This window comes from Heterodontus francisci, chromosome 18 (genome assembly GCF_036365525.1).
Source record: "Heterodontus francisci isolate sHetFra1 chromosome 18, sHetFra1.hap1, whole genome shotgun sequence".
Taxonomy (NCBI): Eukaryota; Metazoa; Chordata; class Chondrichthyes; order Heterodontiformes; family Heterodontidae; genus Heterodontus; species Heterodontus francisci.
This window is the reverse complement of record NC_090388.1, coordinates 65,491,301-65,508,895: the sequence shown is the minus strand read 5'-3', so window position 1 is coordinate 65,508,895 and position 17,595 is coordinate 65,491,301. Positions and strand designations below refer to the sequence as shown.

The window sequence follows — 17,595 nt, the reverse complement described above, 5'->3', positions numbered from 1 at the left end:
CCTGCCGTTTGCTTGTCTTGATCCCAAATGGGTCCTTGACCTCCATGCTGTTTCCATCCAACTCAGTGTATCTGCCGAAGAAGGTGAGCACATCCACCACAGCGATTTGGGTTTGTACATGTGAATGGTCGCTACCTGGTTCCGTTGCATTGGCAGAGTACACAAAGGCTCCGCGATGAGGATCGACAGCGGTGCCTGGCTTCGTCTCTCTTTGAAGACGTTCAGGAGTTTTATGCATCCCGTGACGTTTTTAAACGTCACATCGAAGTATCCGCTGCTGGGGAAATCCTGCAGGCAGAAGATGTCCGCAGTTTCAAAACCACAGCACTCAAAGAGGACCCACTTCACAGAAATGGTGCGGTCCACGGGCAAACCTTCATCCAAAGTCTTCACTGTCACCCTGACAATATTGTACACTCTTTGGCCTGGAGCTCGGGCACTTGCAGCAGCCATAGCTCAAAACGTTGAGTTGTTACAGTATTGGCATCACTGCCGCTGCCCTCAATCCGCCACTGTCGTCCAAGATCGTCACACTCGCAACTCGGAACTTACACTCGGCCCTGGGAGCAGTATCAAGACTTCTCCCCTGCCAGGTAAGCACCTGGCCTGTTCAGCAGCCTCCTGCTAAAGGATTCACAGTCTCAGATATGAGATGGTGATCAAATTAATAAAATATCTTCTTAAAAGGTACTCATTAAGGATAAGTGAACCAACATCCAAACAAATTTAATGGGTGCTATTTTTATAAAAAAGATTTTGGTAAACTTTTTATCCTGGTTTGACATGACACAATGAGAGAAATGCACTGAAATGAATTAGTGTTACATAACATTATTGCATCAAAAATGGTGCACGACAACTCTGGCTCATTTTTAGATCAAAAATCGAAAGCAGTTTCACCAAACATTAATGGAGCAAGAAGCAAAATGATCTGATTCAAGGAATTGGTAATACATTTCCTTCTGCCTAATGTAAAATTGAGATCAGTTGTTCAATAGAAACAATGAATACCTTGGGCTGAAATTTTAAACAACCACAGAGGCAGGGCTGAAGGTGGACAGGCACGCAATAGCCTGCCACCGCCTGGTGTGCTAGTTTGCCAGCAGGTTCCTGTCTCTGGGTCATTTTTGAACATCCTGGTTCAGCGGGGTGACAGCTGCAAGCGGTTGGTAGCAAATTATGCCTCTCAAAAGTTTTATTAAGGCCACTGTGCAGATGCCAACTGTTATTTTCCAATCAGCAGCTTGGCACCCCACTGAGGCCGAATCCCAGCCAATGAATGGAGGCACTCTCCCAGCGGCAGACCGGGCAGCAGTGGTCCATCTAGCATTTTTAACTTCCCACCATTCCATGGCTGCGATTGTGAGATGGCTGCAGTTGTGGCCACAGGCCACCATACGGAAGTGTCTCCCCTCCATGATGACAACATGGCAGCTGTGGCCTTTTAAGTTTTAGGTTTTTAAAAAGTCTTCAGAGGGCGCTTCATCTTGTGATGCCCTCTCTCTCTCTCTCTCTCTGTTCCCTAAATCGGCAGCTCCCACCTCGCTGGGGTTGCCGCTCTCTGGGTGCTGGTGGGCCTCCTATTGGCTCTCCAGCCTTGGAAGCCCACCCACCATCCTTAATTGGATGGTGAGCTTGCACCTTGGCCACTAATTGGCCTGCTCGCTAAAAATCGCGTTAGGTGGCAACACAACGTGACGTGGGATTGTGACGTGGAAATGCACCCGATGTCAGGGTCCCAACCCCAGAACAAATTTCAGCCCTTTATTCGTCACTGATAGTTATACATCAGTCATGTGGCTAAGACTCTTGTTCACTTTGCTCAGAAATATATGCATTTTGCCCCTCTTGTCAGTTTTTCCTCTCTCTGTTCTCCTGGGTGGTTTCACCTGGCTGCAGTATGGTTTTGTGCCCCTCCTATCACACCTCCGCCAGTGACCAGTCATCAAGTGTGAGCTTTGAGGATGAATTTTAATAAGCTACTTGATAATAGGGCTTCAAGTCTAGCTGAGTGCTGACCACCTGACAAACACATTGGCAGCAGGAGTCACTGGCTAGTTGGCTGTTTAATGTGTTGTATGTTTAAAGCAGAGATTGACAGATTTCTAAATACCAATGATATAAAGGGATATGAGGATAATATGGGAAAAAGGCATTGAAGTGGATGATCAGCCATGATCGTATTGAATGGTGAGGCAGGCTTGATGGGCTGAATGGCCTACACATGTTCCTAGTGACCAAGGGCTGTATATTATGCTGGAGGGGAGGCTCCTGGCACCAGGCTGAAAAAGCAGGGGGAACCCCACCTCTGCCTTTTTGTGCCCTCACCCGCCTGCACCCGCCCCGCCCCCCCGGAGCAATCCTCCGGTCTTTTTGAATCACCATTTAAGGAGGTGGGAACCCCATCCCTTTAAAGGTGTTGGAATCAGCGGTGGAACCCTGGAACAGAGGTAGGTGAGGCAGGGTCACTGTGGCTTTCCGAACTGGCCCCGGCGAGTGGGTTGGTCATGCAATCCAGGGGGAGGAGGATCCGGGGGGGGGGTGTATTGGTTCCAGGTAGGGGTCCTCTGTGGCCCACAAATTGCCCATGAATGAGGGACCCTGCCCCCAAGCCCGCAGGGAGGGTGCCTCATTTTACAAGGCGTCCTCCCAGTGTGGCGGAGCCCCCACCCCCGCAACACTGGTAAGAGCCCAGTGGTAGCGGGAAGAGGCCCGTAATTGACTGTTAATTGGCCACTTAAGGGCCTCAATTGGCCTCTGGGCGGGAAGGCTGTCGTCAGCCTATCCCACTCCCAGGAAGATCTCTGGATGATAGGCCCTTTGCCCTGTCACGTCCTCCAGCCATCTGTTGTGATACTTTGTGCCCACTCCCACCACTGATTCCGCCTCAGGGGGCCTCACAAAATTTTGGCCCAAAGAGTGGAAAACCATGCTAAATTACAGCTTCTTAGCCCAGAGGAACAGAGGCCAAATATAGGGTCCCTACTCAGCTCGGTTAACCCAGCACAGACCAAACCTGGAACCTTCTTGATCTGTATGTCTTAGCTACTCACTGAATGAACTCATTGAGCAATCAGAGGACTGACCAATCATGTATGTTTAACAACTGATAACCAACTAAGCCAAAGCAGGGTACTGGTTCCAATGCATGGTGCTTTAATGAGTTATTCTATGACTCACAAGTAATGTCCCTCCTGTGCTGCTCTGTGGATCGGAAGCAGGCCTGAGTTGTCCGGTTCATTGGGATTGGCTCCATACTCCAGCAGTACAGTGATACAATCTGGATTCCCGCCTTCTGCTGCTTCAAAAAGCACTGAGGCACCATCATCCGCTTGAGCATGAACATCACCTCCTGTAGACAAACCAAGGCATTCCATGATGAAATAAGTAACCTGCATAAAGGTCACACTTCCTATAGGTTCATTAGATTGATTCCTGGGATATGAGGAGCGAGGGGCCTATATTTTCTGGAGTTTCGAAGAATGAGAAATGATCTCATTGAAATGTATAAAATTTTTAGAGAGCTTGATAGGGTAACTGCTGATAGACCGTTTCCCTCTGGCTGGAAAGTCTTAACCTAGCGGTCACAGTTTTGGGATAAGGAGTCAGCCATTTGGGACTGAGGTGAGGGCAAATTTCTTCATTCAGAGGGTTGTGAAATTTTGGTTTTCTCTACCCTGGAGGGCTGTGGATGTTCAGTTGTTGAGCATATTTAAGAGGAGATTGATAAATTTTTAGGCATTAAGGCAATCAAGGGATATGGGGATAGAGCGGGAAAGTGGAGTTGAGGTAGAAGACGAGCCATGATCTTATTGAATGGTGGAGCAGGCTCAAGGTGCTGTATGGTCTACTCCTGCTCCTTATGTTCTTCTGTATGCCATATTAATGCAAGTGACATTTTCTTATAGTACCTTTATGAATGAGATGCTCCAGCACACTGCAGTGTCCAAATGCAGCAGCGGTGGCAACAGGAGTTACTCCATACCCATCCTTCTGATTAACGCTCCCATTGTTCCTCAGTAGCAATGCTACCATGTTGTCATGCCCTTGTTTGGCTGCTTCATGCATTGCTGTCCACCGTCTAACACAGGGCCGGTTTATAAGCGCCCCATGTTGTAGCAGCACTGATACCATCTCAAGGGAATTCTTCTTCACAGCTTAGAAATGTACAATACACAGAAACACAAGAAGAAGAAATTTGAACAAGTAACTTCGAAATACAAAATGAAACTGAATAAATATGTCGAGGATTCCAACTGGATGAATGCAGGATAGAAGGTTACATCACACTTCAAGGGTATTGATGATATCAGAAACAGTAACAGCAAAGCCTCAAAACTAGAATGGGTTGGCTTGGGTCGGGTGAGATGTGAAAATTTAGAAAAAAATCTCAACTTCCTCCAACCCGCCCACTTCCGGATTTTAATGGAGGCAGGGAGGGAAACCAACCTGCCCTCACAAGACTGGTTGGTCATTCAAATATTATAATTAAGTTGCATGTCTCTGATTTAACCTATCTTCCAGGTTTAACTCTAGCTGGCCGGGTTTCCTGGGCATTTGGAAACCAGGCACTGAAGGGAGTGTAGAACTTGTTGGTGGGGGCCAGGAGGAGTAGGCGTGCTTGCTCCCAGCCCACCAAGCATATCAGATTCATTGTTCACCATCAGACACCGCACCCATGACCACTGACATCCCCATGATGAGAGCACCCCACCCCCTGCCCTGGGATCACTGACCACACCCAAGATCCGGACCCTGTCCTTCCATCATGCTACCACTAACTCAGCTGCAGGTTCCCTACCTCCTCCCGGGCTGCAGTCTCCTCAAGATATTCCCCATCCAACAGGGAGCCAAGCCTGTAAATCAGGCTGGCTTCCGGGTGGGGAACATGCTGGAAAAAGAAGACACACGCTGTGATGTTAAAACTGCAGAATGTGCATCCCAACCAAAACCCCTCCCCCCACCTCACTCACAAAACCTGCCCCAGTCAAGATCAGGGCCATTGTTTATTTTTTAATCTTGTAATGTATAGTCTCCCTTTAATAAATTTGCATTGAGACTTGAAAAGCACACTCCCCATGACCATACAGTCTTTAAAGGGACCAGTGAATGCCCATCCCAATCCCAAATATTCTACTTTGTGTGGCAACAGCACTTAACTGTGCCTTAATGTCCCCTTTGACATGGATTTTAAATGTGAAATGGAATAATTTTATATATCCCAGAAGCTTTTAGTACAAGTCTGAAGACAGCCAAATATCCCAGGCCCTGAGTTCCAGTATGATATGCTATACTACACTCGATGCATTCCAGTGCAACATTTGAATATTGTACTTTATGACATCGGTGTGCAAAGTAGTCTATATTCTCTAGAATCATTCCATTGATGGTTATTGACTGGGGAGAAGTTGGAGTACCATCAATTTGTTTTTCATGTGTCAGCTTTGTGGTAAAGTCTGTCGCTCTAGGATTGGCTTACAAAACAATCTAAATGTTCAAAGATGCGGCCAATCTTAAAACTCCAATGTTATACTGAGAAACAATCTTACTCGCTTATCAAGGGATTGCCAATGATGTACCTTATGAGAAAATTGGATAGCTCTATTCCTTACATAGCTATGAGTGCTTTAATTTATACGGAGCTGTGGTATCCATAAACAAAGGCCTGGGATTGAAACACAGGAAACATAGTAATGGACCGCCCTCTATTGGGTGATTTATAAATTTACTGTTAGTAATCTCTACCACTTACCATGGTGCTTGCAGTGTAAATACAAGGCTTTAGAAATGATTATAAGTAAGTGAGAGAACATGGATTGAAGAGTTATGGGTTAGAATAGCTGAACAAAAGGAATGATTTTTTTCACTCAAGGCTTGACTCCACCAGGTAGGAGATTCATCCTGAAAGAAGAGGTTTCCTAATTCCTGGTACACTCTGCAGAAACTTCTGTTCCAATCAATAATTACATGAAGAATAAATCTATAAGTTATGGTTCATTTTTTAAATATAGAGGTCTCAAAAATATACATCCTATGACTAACAATTCATTCTGCTAGAACCTGTTGGGGAGAAAGGCTGGTAATGCAGTAGGACACTCCTGTTCAGACACTGAGCAAGGCTTCGGGTGCAGGGTCAAAGAGTAAAGTCATCCCTTAGCCTCAGGAACACAGCACCTGAATATTTCCTGCAGCAAGGAAAAGACAAGTGCATTGGAAAGAAAAGGAGATTTCAAGGGATTGGTTGAGACAGTGGATGCCATATAATGAATTAGTGGATGGTTAGATGCGCAATTTCTGATGCAATCCCATTTTCAATCATGTTTGAGCTTCACATTTACATTGAATGATGTCACCTCAACCCCTCACTGAGTTTAATGTTTTGTGGTCCACTAAAACAGCTTTCCATTATCCTCCATGGTATCAGGAGCACTTTCCCTAAAAGGAAAATGAAGAAGCACACAGCAGCACAACAACCATTTAATGACACATGGTTGTCAGCTGAAATATTCCACAGAACTATTTGTACACAGAGAAGCAAGAAATGGTGTTTTCTGTCACGATACTATCTGACCATGTGGATTAAATTTGTTTTAAAACAAAACCTAATGCAAAAATTTAAGTAATGTTCTATGCAGCCTTTGCAAATTTGCATTGCAATTTATTCCTTTCCCAAAAGTTCAGGACTTACGTCTTCAGAACAAGGGTGTCCCAGAATCCAAACGAGGCTGAAAACTCCCCAGTAAGGTGAGCATTTTAACTGCATTTTGTCATAATTGTGACAGACTTCAGAATAAGGCTGGAGAATTAATCCTGTCTTTTACATTGCTGTTATTGTTCACAGTTGGTAAATGTTTTACAGTTGTCATATTCCAGACTGTATTCATAATATATTAATAGTTGTACAATCCCTCAGCCAATGTTGTTCAATATCACGTTCTGATGTGGACAGGTGCAATAACGCAATACTGTGCATCTTTAGAACGGGGTTTCTATTCAAAGAGCACCAGCTGCATTTTAATCCCATGGGACTTCAAATGGCACAGCAGATGGAACAAATCTCAGGGAGATCAATTGCTTTTTAATATTATTTTAGTGTATATATGTATGGGACAGAGAACTGCATTGAAATCAACTGCAAATTATTTCTGGATAAACCCATGATAATGATGTTGCATTTGGTAGTACTGAACTTGAGTTTTGCCGAAAACAGAGACATTTTGTCAAAGCTTTTTCGTCTCGTTTTCAGTTTTGCAAGCAGGGGCTGGTTGGGTATGGCCTGTACCTTGCTCGTTGTGAACAACGGAAGGGGCATGTTGTTGATACGATCCGCCAGTCTTTGGAAAGTACGGCCTATATACCTAGCATCACACTGGCATTGAAATTCATATATCACATTACTCATTTGTGTGATAGGCAGAATGTCTTTTTGGCTTGACAGCAGCATCCTGTTAGTGGCGAACACCACACGTGTTGCAACTGCTTAGCAGCAGTGTGAAACAGCTAATTTCAGCTGCTGCTCAAATTTTTGCAAAAAAAGTGATGTTCCTGTACGCCCTATCTTATCTATGACTGGTTCTGCACAACATGAATTGGCCAAATGGTTGGGTGAATTGTTACAACCAGTTTTAAGCAAGTTCTCCACATACAAGGTGAAGGATTCCTTCACATTTGCAAAGACCATACAGGACTTGCATATCGATAGCAATGCCGTGTCCATGTGTTCATTTGACATTGCTAGCCTATTCACCAATGTACCACTTAAGGAAGCCATAGATATTTACGTTGCAGCACTATATCATGGTGATCTAGACCTGCCACCATTGCATGAATCAGTATTCATTGAACTTATGAACTCGGCAACTCGTGCAGTTGAGTTCAGTTTTAATGACACTATGTATGCCCAAATAGATGATGTTGCCATGGGATCCCCTCTAAGCCCAGCTCTCGCAATAATCTTTGTTGGGTTCCGTGAGAAACAGGTCTCCCAGCGAATCACACCTAACCTCCTACCTCTTGCATATTTCTGATATGTTGATGGTACGTTTGCTATATTTCAATCTGCAGCTCCATGTAATAATTTCCTTACACGTCTTAATGGGCTCTATCCTGCACTCACATTCACCTTTGAAACAGAGCAGTCAAATGAGCTCCCTTTCCTTGACGTACTAGTTGAGAAGTCTGTTAAGGGGTTCTCTACCATGGTCTACCGTAAGCCTACCTTCACTGCTCAATATAAGCGTTGGGATTCTTACAGTTCCACATGCTATAAGATTGGCCTTATCATCAACCTTGTAAATAAGGCCTGAGCCATTTGCTCACCATGCATGCTTGATGAAAGCAATGTGGAGGGGCATCTGTTGTTCGCGACATTTCTCTTGTATCTGACGAAGGGAGAACAGCATGTCAACAGTCGATCTCTCTGCACAAAAGCCACACTGTGCCTCAGGGTAGACGCGCTCGGCCAGCTTCTGGAGCCTGTTCAGAGCGACTCGAGCAAAGACTTTCCCCACTATGCTGAGCAGGGAGATTCCACGGTAGTTGTTGCAGTCACCGCGGTCACCTTCGTTTTTATAGAGGGTGATGATATTGGCATCGCGCATGTCCTGGGGTACTGCTCCCTCGTCCCAGCACAGGCATAGCAGTTCATGTAGTGCTGAGAGTATAGCAGGCTTGGCACTCTTGATTATTTCAGGGGTAATGCTGTCCTTCCCAGGGGCTTTTCCGCTGGCTAGAGAATCAATGGCATCACTGAGTTCCGATTTGGTTGGCTGTATGTCCAGCTCATCCATGACTGGTAGAGGCTGGGCTGCATTGAGGGCAGTCTCAGTGACAGCATTCTCCCTGGAGTACAGTTCTAGGTAGTGCTCAACCCAGCCGTCCATTTGTTTGTGTTGGTCAGTGATTATGTCCCCTGATTTAGATTTGAGGGGGGCGATCTTCTTGATGGTTGGCCCAAGAGCTCTCTTCATGCCATCATGCATTCCTCTGATGTTTCCGGTGTCTGAGGCCAGCTGAATATGACTGCATAGGTGTTGCCAGTAGTCGTTTGCGCAGCGCCTGGCTGTTCTTTGTGCAGTGCTTCTGGCTGCTTTAAGTGCTGCGGATGTTAAATCGCTGGGGGCTTTCTTGTAGTTCAGCAGTGCAATGCGTTTAGCGGCTATGACAGGTTCCAATATGACAGAGAGATGCCCCTCTACATTGTTTTCATTGATCTCACCAAAGCCTTTGACCTCGTCAGCAGACGTGGTCTCTTCAGACTACTAGAAAAGATTGGATGCCCGCCAAAGCTACTAAGTATCATCACCTCATTCCATGACAATATGAAAGGCACAATTCAACATGGTGGCTCCTCATCAGAGCCCTTTCCTATCCTGAGTGGCGTGAAACAGGGCTGTGTTCTCGCACCCACAATTTTTGGGATTTTCTTCTGTCTGCTGCTTTCACATGCGTTCAAGTCCTCTGAAGAAGGAATTTTCCTCCACACAAGATCAGGGGGGAGGTTGTTCAACCTTGTCCGTCTAAGAGCGAAGTCCAAAGTACGGAAAGTCCTCATCAGGGAACTCCTCTTTGCTGACGATGCTGCTTTAACATGTCACACTGAAGAGTGCCTGCAGAGTCTCATCGACAGGTTTGCGGCTGCCTGCAATGAATTTGGCCTAACCATCAGCCTTAAGAAAACGATCATGGGGCAGGACGTCAGAAATGCTCCATCCATCAATATTGGCGACCACGCTCTGGAAGTGGTTCAAGAGTTCACCTACCTAGGCTCAACTATCACCAGTAACCTGTCTCTAGATGCAGAAATCAACAAGCGCATGGGAAAGGCTTCCACTGCTATGTCCAGACTGGCCAAGAGAGTGTGGGAAAATGGCGCACTGACACGGAACACAAAAGTCCGGGTGTATCAGGCCTGTGTCCTCAGAACCTTGCTCTATGGCAGCGAGGCCTGGACAACGTATGTCAGCCAAGAGCGACGTCTCAATTCATTCCATCTTCGCTGCCTCCAGAGAATCCTTGGCATCAGGTGGCAGGACCGTATCTCCAACACAGAAGTCCTCAAGGCGGCCAACATCCCCAGCTTGTACACACTACTGAGTCAGCGGCGCTTGAGATGGCTTGGCCATGTGAGCCGCATGGAAGATGGCAGGATCCCCAAAGACACATTGTACAGCGAGCTCGCCACTGGTATCAGACCCACCGGCCGTCCATGTCTCCGCTTTAAAGACGTCTGCAAACGCGACATGAAATCCTATGACATTGATCACAAGTCGTGGGAGTCAGTTGCCAGCGTTCGCCAGAGCTGGCGGGCAGCCATAAAGACGGGGCTAAAATGTGGCGAGTCGAAGAGACTTAGTAGTTGGCAGGAAAAAAGACAGAGGCGCAAGGGGAGAGCCAACTGTGCAACAGCCCCGACAAACAAATTTCTCTGCAGCACCTGTGGAAGAGCCTGTCACTCTAGAATTGGCCTTTATAGCCACTCCAGGCACTGCTTCACAAACCACTGACCACCTCCAGGCGCGTATCCATTGTCTCTCGAGATAAGGAGGCCCAAAAGAAAAGATGCTTGATGCTGAAATAGGGCGAATCAAAGGCATCCTGTGTGACAATGGTTACCCTGATCAAATCATTTCTTGCTGTATATTGTGCAAACTTAGTAACGGGCCTCAGGCCATCGGTTTTGGCCTTGAAAAGTGCCCAGTCTAGCTCAGATTACCCTGAAAGGGTAATGTATCCCAAACATTTGAGCAACAGGTGAAGCTAGCTGTTTCATGCTGCTACTATGCAGTGGCAACACGTGTGGTGATGTTGATACTACATATTTCTTAGTCTTGTGTGAACGTTATCGCACATCTTAAGATGCAGAATGTCTTGATAGCAGTCATCAACTGTACTGACAGGGGTTGTTAAATGTAATGATTTTTTGGTTAAAAGGTTGGCCTTAACATTAGAAATAAATTTCTGACATAAGAGTGTTTTCATTGCATGATTAGCACTTGTGTGAAATGATTTCAGGTCCATACCGATGTTAAACTGGCAGTGTAATTCAAGCGCCGGAGCCCAACCCCAGAAAAGGGTAGTTTCAACTCATTATGGCTTGATATCACATGGAGTATAAATCACATAATGTCAAACTTGCTTTATAAAGTGCTCACAAAGTCCATGGTGCATTGGATCCCCTGGCACTTTGTAAACCCACTTAGCCTTATTTGAAATGTTCAGGGAATGTTAGCTTCCCACTTACATCTGTAATTTCCATGGGGCTTCTCCTGATTGAATTTCGATGGAACATCAACAGAAACCCTGATGAAATGATATAAATGTCTATTGCACTTTTTCTATGGAGTTTCCATCAGTCTTCTGCCAAAGACTGAGCCTGTGTCCTTTGGCCCCCAATTTGCATATACTAATGAGGCCCCACCCATTTCCAGTGGGTGTCCTGGCTGGCTAACTCAATAGGGAAACCTGTGCTGCAAGTGCATAGGAGAGGAACAAAGTCAAGTTTGACATTGAAGTGCCCCTCTCTTAGCAGTTAATTTGTACCCCACCAGAAGTCAGGAAAAAAGGGAGGAGGAAAAGCAAACTAATATCACAAGGAAAAACATCTATTTACCAATCAATAGCGGTGTTTCTCCCCTGTTGTTAGTGACATTGGGACAGATCCGCTTCTCCAAAAGAGCCTGCACATTCCCCAACATTCCACCTGTAGCAGCCAAAGTAAGTGGGGTATCTCCATCTTCAGTCCTCTGTTGCCAAATTGTTTTATAGGATGCTACAATTAACAATTTAGAAAAATAAAAGGATACTTTTATATACTGATCTACCTTTTTATCCAATCATAATTCCTACTAAAAATAATGAACATATCAGCTTGAGAGAGTGGGAACCAGTGTACCACAAAAGGTACTCACAGAACAGGCACAACTACCATGGTTTGGCAGTGACTTTTGCCTCTTTGCGATACCATTGGAAAATACACCACAGCATTTATTATATCCACAGCCAATTGATGAGGTGATAGTTACAAAAATATGTAATTAACACGTGTAAACTCATTTTATCCCCATCACTTGGAAAATGTTACATTTCATCAAAATCCTATTGCTCCCCCAGAGGTGCAGTATGATTTCTAAGCCATATGACCAGAGGCATCCCAAGTTGGATCCATTTTGTGCTGAGTGACTTTATCACAACCAGGGCAGCTGTTAATCCACAAGGAGTGGTTGAGGTGAATAGCATTGATGCATTTAAAGGGAAACTAGATAAGCACATGAGGGAGAAAGGAATAGGAGGTTATGCTGATAGGGTTAGATAAAGTAGGCTGGGAGGAGGTTCATGTGGAGCATAAACACTGGCACAGGCGAGCTGGGCTGAATGGTCTGTATCCGTGCTGTAAACTCAATCTAAGTATTGCAATTGACCTCAGCAACCCTTGGAAAAACTGGTGCAAGATTCTACTCCACACTGCTATCCAAAATCCTTTGTTCGAAGTGAGGGTATATGGACATCCAATGCAGTTAGGATTAGGCTCGGCTGTAGTGGCCTCTATAGCATTAAACCCTATTGTCACTTGCTGTCAAGAGTCACACATCAATAATGGCCAATTGGATGAGGTATTGGAGGGTGACCACGATCCATGGAATCACACTCGATGCCCTGAAGAAAGTGGGGAGTAGGTTGGGGAGAAACATTGTTTTAATAGAAAGACATTATTAATATTCTACCACATTACGGCTTGGTATATAATGTGAACTTACAGTCCAGTACAATCTCAAGCACTTGTTGAATGGGCTGGACAGCAGCCTCATGCAGTGGAAACCATCCCCTCTCATCCGCTTCATCAAAAGCAAATTTATGTTTCATCAACTGTTGTAGTGCAAAGACTTCCCCTAGAAAACAATGAAAAAAAAAGCTTTTGTTGTCAGTATTTTTGAGAACTACAACCCGACAAACCACATTGCATGCAGGTCAGATACTGTACCTTGCCTGATTGATTCCACTATTTGTCTGTTTTCTTGGCTGGGTGATAAAAACCTATAAAAGAAATAGCACAAGTTGAGTGAGGTCCCTATTCCAGATTAATGAAAATAGTTACATAGAATATACAACAGAGAAATGTGCCATTGGCCCAACTAGTCTCTGCTGCTGTTGATACTCCACACACTTCTCCTCCCATTCTCCTTTTTTCCTTATTGGATTTATTAGTAACTACCTTGTATTTATGGTTTCTAGTTTTGGATTTTCCCACAAGTGGAAACATTTTCTCCATATCTACTTTGTCAAACCCATTCACTATTTTTAGGACCTCCATCATGTCTCCACTAAGTCTTCACTTTTATAAAGAAAAATGCCCCTACCTGTTCAATCTTTCCAGAGAGCTATAGTGTCTCAGTTCTGGTAGCATTTTTAAAACTTTTTTTGCACTTTCTCCAGTGTTTCTATGTCCTTTTTATAGTATGGAGACCAGAACTGTGCACAGTACTCTAAGTGCAGTCTGACCAGGATCCTCTACAAGTTTAATATAACTTCACTACTTTTTAATTCTATGCTCCTATAAATAAATCCCAGTGCTTTGTTAACTGTTTAAATTGCTTTGCTGACCTGCAATGCTGCTTCTAATGATTTGTTTACCTGTATCCATAGATCACATTGCTCTTCTACCCCATTCAGTTTCTTATTTTCTGAGGTGTAGGTAATATTTGTTTTTCCTACCAAAATGCATCACCTCACATTTATCTATGTTAAAGTTCATTTGCCAGTTAACTTCCCAATCTGCAAGTTTTCTACTGTCTTCTTGTATTATGTTGTGTTGTTCCTCAGTGTTTGCTATACCCTCCCCACCCCCACCCCCGCCAGCTCAGTATCATCTGAAAATTTTGATATTGAGTTACTTACTCCTAAATCCAAATCATTAATATAAATTATGAATAACTCTGATCTCAGCATTGACCCTTTTGGAACACTGCTTTCGACCTTCCTCCAATTTGAATAACTGCCTTTTACTCCCACTCTCTGCTTTCTATTTTTTATGAACTAAACGGAATCAGAGTGATGTATCATTTTGTTACAAATTTAGATGCTGTTCCGCATCAAATTACCTTTCAGTACACCGAGATGATGAGTGATTATTGGCTTCAATACTCTCTTCAATACTCAGCTGGATTGCATATTGAGTGAGATGGTCATTGACCGAATCAGTGTTTGCATCCATTATCTTGGGAGTAGGACAATCTGCACTCCGACCTAAGAGGGAATGGATAAAATAAGAAAGTAATGGTTAACTTATGTATGAATGACAGATCCCTGGCACTTATTTATGAGGCTAGAATTCAATTGAGGAGTTCTCTGACGTTATAAATGGCCATTTAGAATAAGAGTTTTTAACAAAAAGAGATCATTTGGTTCAAACAAGCCTGTTTTATTTTTAATAAACGTAGCCCACTGTTATGGCCAGGTGGGTGATGGCATGGCTGGTTTCCACATTTCATCTACCAACTGACCACAGACAGTGCTTTTGTTACTAGTGTTTTAACCCCTTGTGTTTTATTTGCCAGATAAACAAACAGTGACAGGCTTTCTTGTAGGTTTAAAACAGCATATTAAATATTTATTAAACAATACTCATTTTCCCTGAAAATGTTTGCTACACCACTCATGCTCGGATACACTCTCAAGGGAAGATAGATAGAGCAGTATAGGATAAGAAGTGTTCAGAGTTCAGGTTGTAAAAGTCTGTTGTTTCAGGAATAACCCTTGGGATCCCCTCAGATGGGGAGTTTTACAGTTGCAGGCCTGTTAGTGGTTGTTTGGCATTCATTGGGCTGTTGCAGTTTCCTGGCAGTTCGCTTTGGGTTGAAGATGGTGCCGATGTCTTAGGTCAATTCTGAATGATAGAAACGTCATTTTTGTAAAGGCACTCTCTTGATTCTGATCTAGCTAGCTTCCACTTGTCTCAGCAGGGTTCAACTGTATTGGCTGGAACTGATTTCACTCTCTCAGCCTTGCTGGAATTCAAGATGACTTTTGTTGCACTGTCAGAGCTGAGGACAGTCCAGACTATCTCTAGTCCTGTCCTGAAAAGACTCCCCGTGTTCCTCAAAATGATTGCTTTTTAAGGTGAATTTTACAAGGGTTGGCTTCACCCTTGTAACGTCAGGTTTCAGTCCTAGCTGGGCTGTATAATAGCCTTGATGATTTTGAGATGAGGGTGATTCACAGTCCATTGTAATGGATGTTATTCGGAGATGAGAAGTCTGAGAAAGGTCTTGTCTCATTGTTTTGGAGTATAGCTCACATCCAGGTGTGATTATGTGTTGCATTTCCATGCAGACGGGGCTTCATTGGTTTTCAGTTTTAGTAGACATGGATGTAGATTTGAGTGCAAGAGATGCCAAGGGTCATGTGTCTTGTCCTCCATTTTGTTGACAGCACTCTTTAAAATTGCTCCAATTTTTATAATTCTACAGTTTGGTTCTGTATTTTCATTGCTGCACTGCTCGTGAGCATGACACCATTTGCTCACCATATTTCTCTCCCAAGAAATACCTCCAATTGTTCTTTGAACTTGTGTCTGCTTCAATTTAAAATCTGTTTGTTTTAAAAAATTCTATCTTACTTCCTTTCTTACATTAACAATAAATATGTATATTTAACATAATAAAATGTCCCAAAGCACATCATAGAAATGGAAAGTAAAAGCAAAATACTGCGGATGCTGGAAATCTGAAACAAAAACAAGAAATGCTGGAATCACTCAGCAGGTCTGGCAGCATCTGTGGAAAGAGAAGCAGAGTTAACGTTTCGGGTCAGTGACCCTTCTTCGGAAATGGAAAGAACTGGAATACAAGCATTGACTGGAGTAGAGTTTGGGAAGGTGACTAATGAGTTGATCAAAGAGTTGCATTTTTAGGAGGCTTTTGAAGCAGGGCCATTAAGTAATAAAGCATTGGGGTTTAAACCCCTGTCCCAGTCCCCTCCAAAAGTGCAAGGGGCTAATGGACTTCTTTGTCACTAAGCTTAAGACCATCCATTCATCTACTCTTCTGTTTCCCTGTTCTCCCACAAAACTAAACCTTCTCCTAGGTTCATGCTTGATCTAGCCCTGAACCTGTATCTTTCTCTAATTGCTTTCCTATTTCACCTCACGCCCACTCCCTGAGATCCACCTCCTATTCCCTTGACCCTATTTTCTCTGCTGGCCCGTTAGCTGATATTGTAAATGGTTTCCTGAACCCAGGCATTGCTCCCTTTCCCCAACGTTAAAACTGCTTTCATTTCCCCCTCCTCAGAAAACTCACCCTAAACTCTTCTGTTCTTGCAAACTACCACATCTCCAGTTTCCCTTATTTCTCCAAAATTCTTGAACATGTTGTCATCTCCCAAATCCATGCGCATCTTTTCCACAACTTGCCAATTGAATCTTTCCAACCAGGTTTCTGCCTTTGCCACAGCACTGAAAAGGCACTAACCAAATCACAAATTGCATCCAGTGTGACTGTGATCATGGTGCATTATCCCTCCTCTCTGTAGCCTTTGAATATGGGCAACCACACAATCTTCCTCCAACACCTTTCCTGTACTATCCAGCTCACTGGGACTTGCCCTTGTTTGATTCCATGCTTATCTATTGGATTGTACCCAGAACAGCTCCATCTGTTCCAACACCTACATTACTTCTGGAGTTCCCAAAGGCTCCATCCTTGGACCCCTCCTCTTCCTTATCCAGACTGCCCCTTGCTGACATCATCCACAGACTTGGGGTCAGTTTCAACATGTATCTGACAATACTTAGCTCTACCACTGTACCACCTGCCTCAATCCCTCCACTGCTTCTAAGTACTTAGACTGCTTGTCCAACACCCAGTCGTGGATGAGCCACAACTTAAGATAAACATCATTAAGACCCATCATCATTGGCTGCCACAAACTACATAGCCTTGCCACCTATTCCATTCTCCTAGCAAGCCAATCTCCGATCTTCAGGAATTTCTTCATTCCTTTCACTTGCCCTCTTCTGTGGCCCTTCCCTTTGCCCCATCATTGGGCCAGTGCTTTTGGCTGCCTTGACCCCACGGCCTGCAATTTCCTCCCAAAACCCCACCAGCCTCTCTCTCTTCTTTAAGGACCATACTTAAAACCCACCTCTTTGACCAAGCTTTTGGCCTTGCCTCCTAATGTCTCCGGCTTAGGCTTGACATCCAGTTTTCTCCTTATGCCCCATGAAGCAATTTGGGATTTTTTGTCCCATACATTAAAGACATTATATAAGTGCAAGTTGTGGTTGAAAGATTTTTGTTAGTAGAGTGTGTTTGATGAGAGTGTGGGTTAGAAAGCAGAAACGTATAGGTACAGACACTTGACCAATTGAAAAGAGGCTATCTGCATTTTGCTTCATTCTGCCTTTCCTGGAAATCTGATTTCTGACTTTTTCTCCTCCTCCTGGGTAGAGAGCATTATGAAGTAATTATTTGATATCTTTGCTATTCCATTGTACCTAGATTTCAGCAACCCAATGTCATTTTCAAGTGGACCAACATTTTCATGACTGTACATCTATGGGAAAAACAATTTAATCTCACTGAAGATGTTCTTACATTC

The 17,595-nt window shown here is 44.1% G+C and overlaps 1 protein-coding gene across 2 annotated transcripts in view; it reads right to left on the bottom strand.

The window, feature by feature from the left end:
* Positions 1-17,595, bottom strand: part of LOC137379690 (ankyrin repeat and SOCS box protein 15-like) — a 40,555-nt gene that overhangs the window by 18,482 nt on the left and 4,478 nt on the right. For both annotated transcript variants that reach the window (XM_068050900.1, XM_068050901.1), the window contains exons 2-7: positions 14,097-14,241; positions 12,980-13,032; positions 12,756-12,887; positions 11,612-11,770; positions 3,912-4,157; positions 3,181-3,352 (exon numbers count right to left, since the gene is read on the bottom strand). In XM_068050900.1, coding sequence (XP_067907001.1) covers positions 3,181-3,352; positions 3,912-4,157; positions 11,612-11,770; positions 12,756-12,887; positions 12,980-13,032; positions 14,097-14,209 — 875 coding nt within the window. In that variant the 5' untranslated portion in view covers positions 14,210-14,241. The remainder of the gene's footprint in view (positions 1-3,180; positions 3,353-3,911; positions 4,158-11,611; positions 11,771-12,755; positions 12,888-12,979; positions 13,033-14,096; positions 14,242-17,595) is intronic.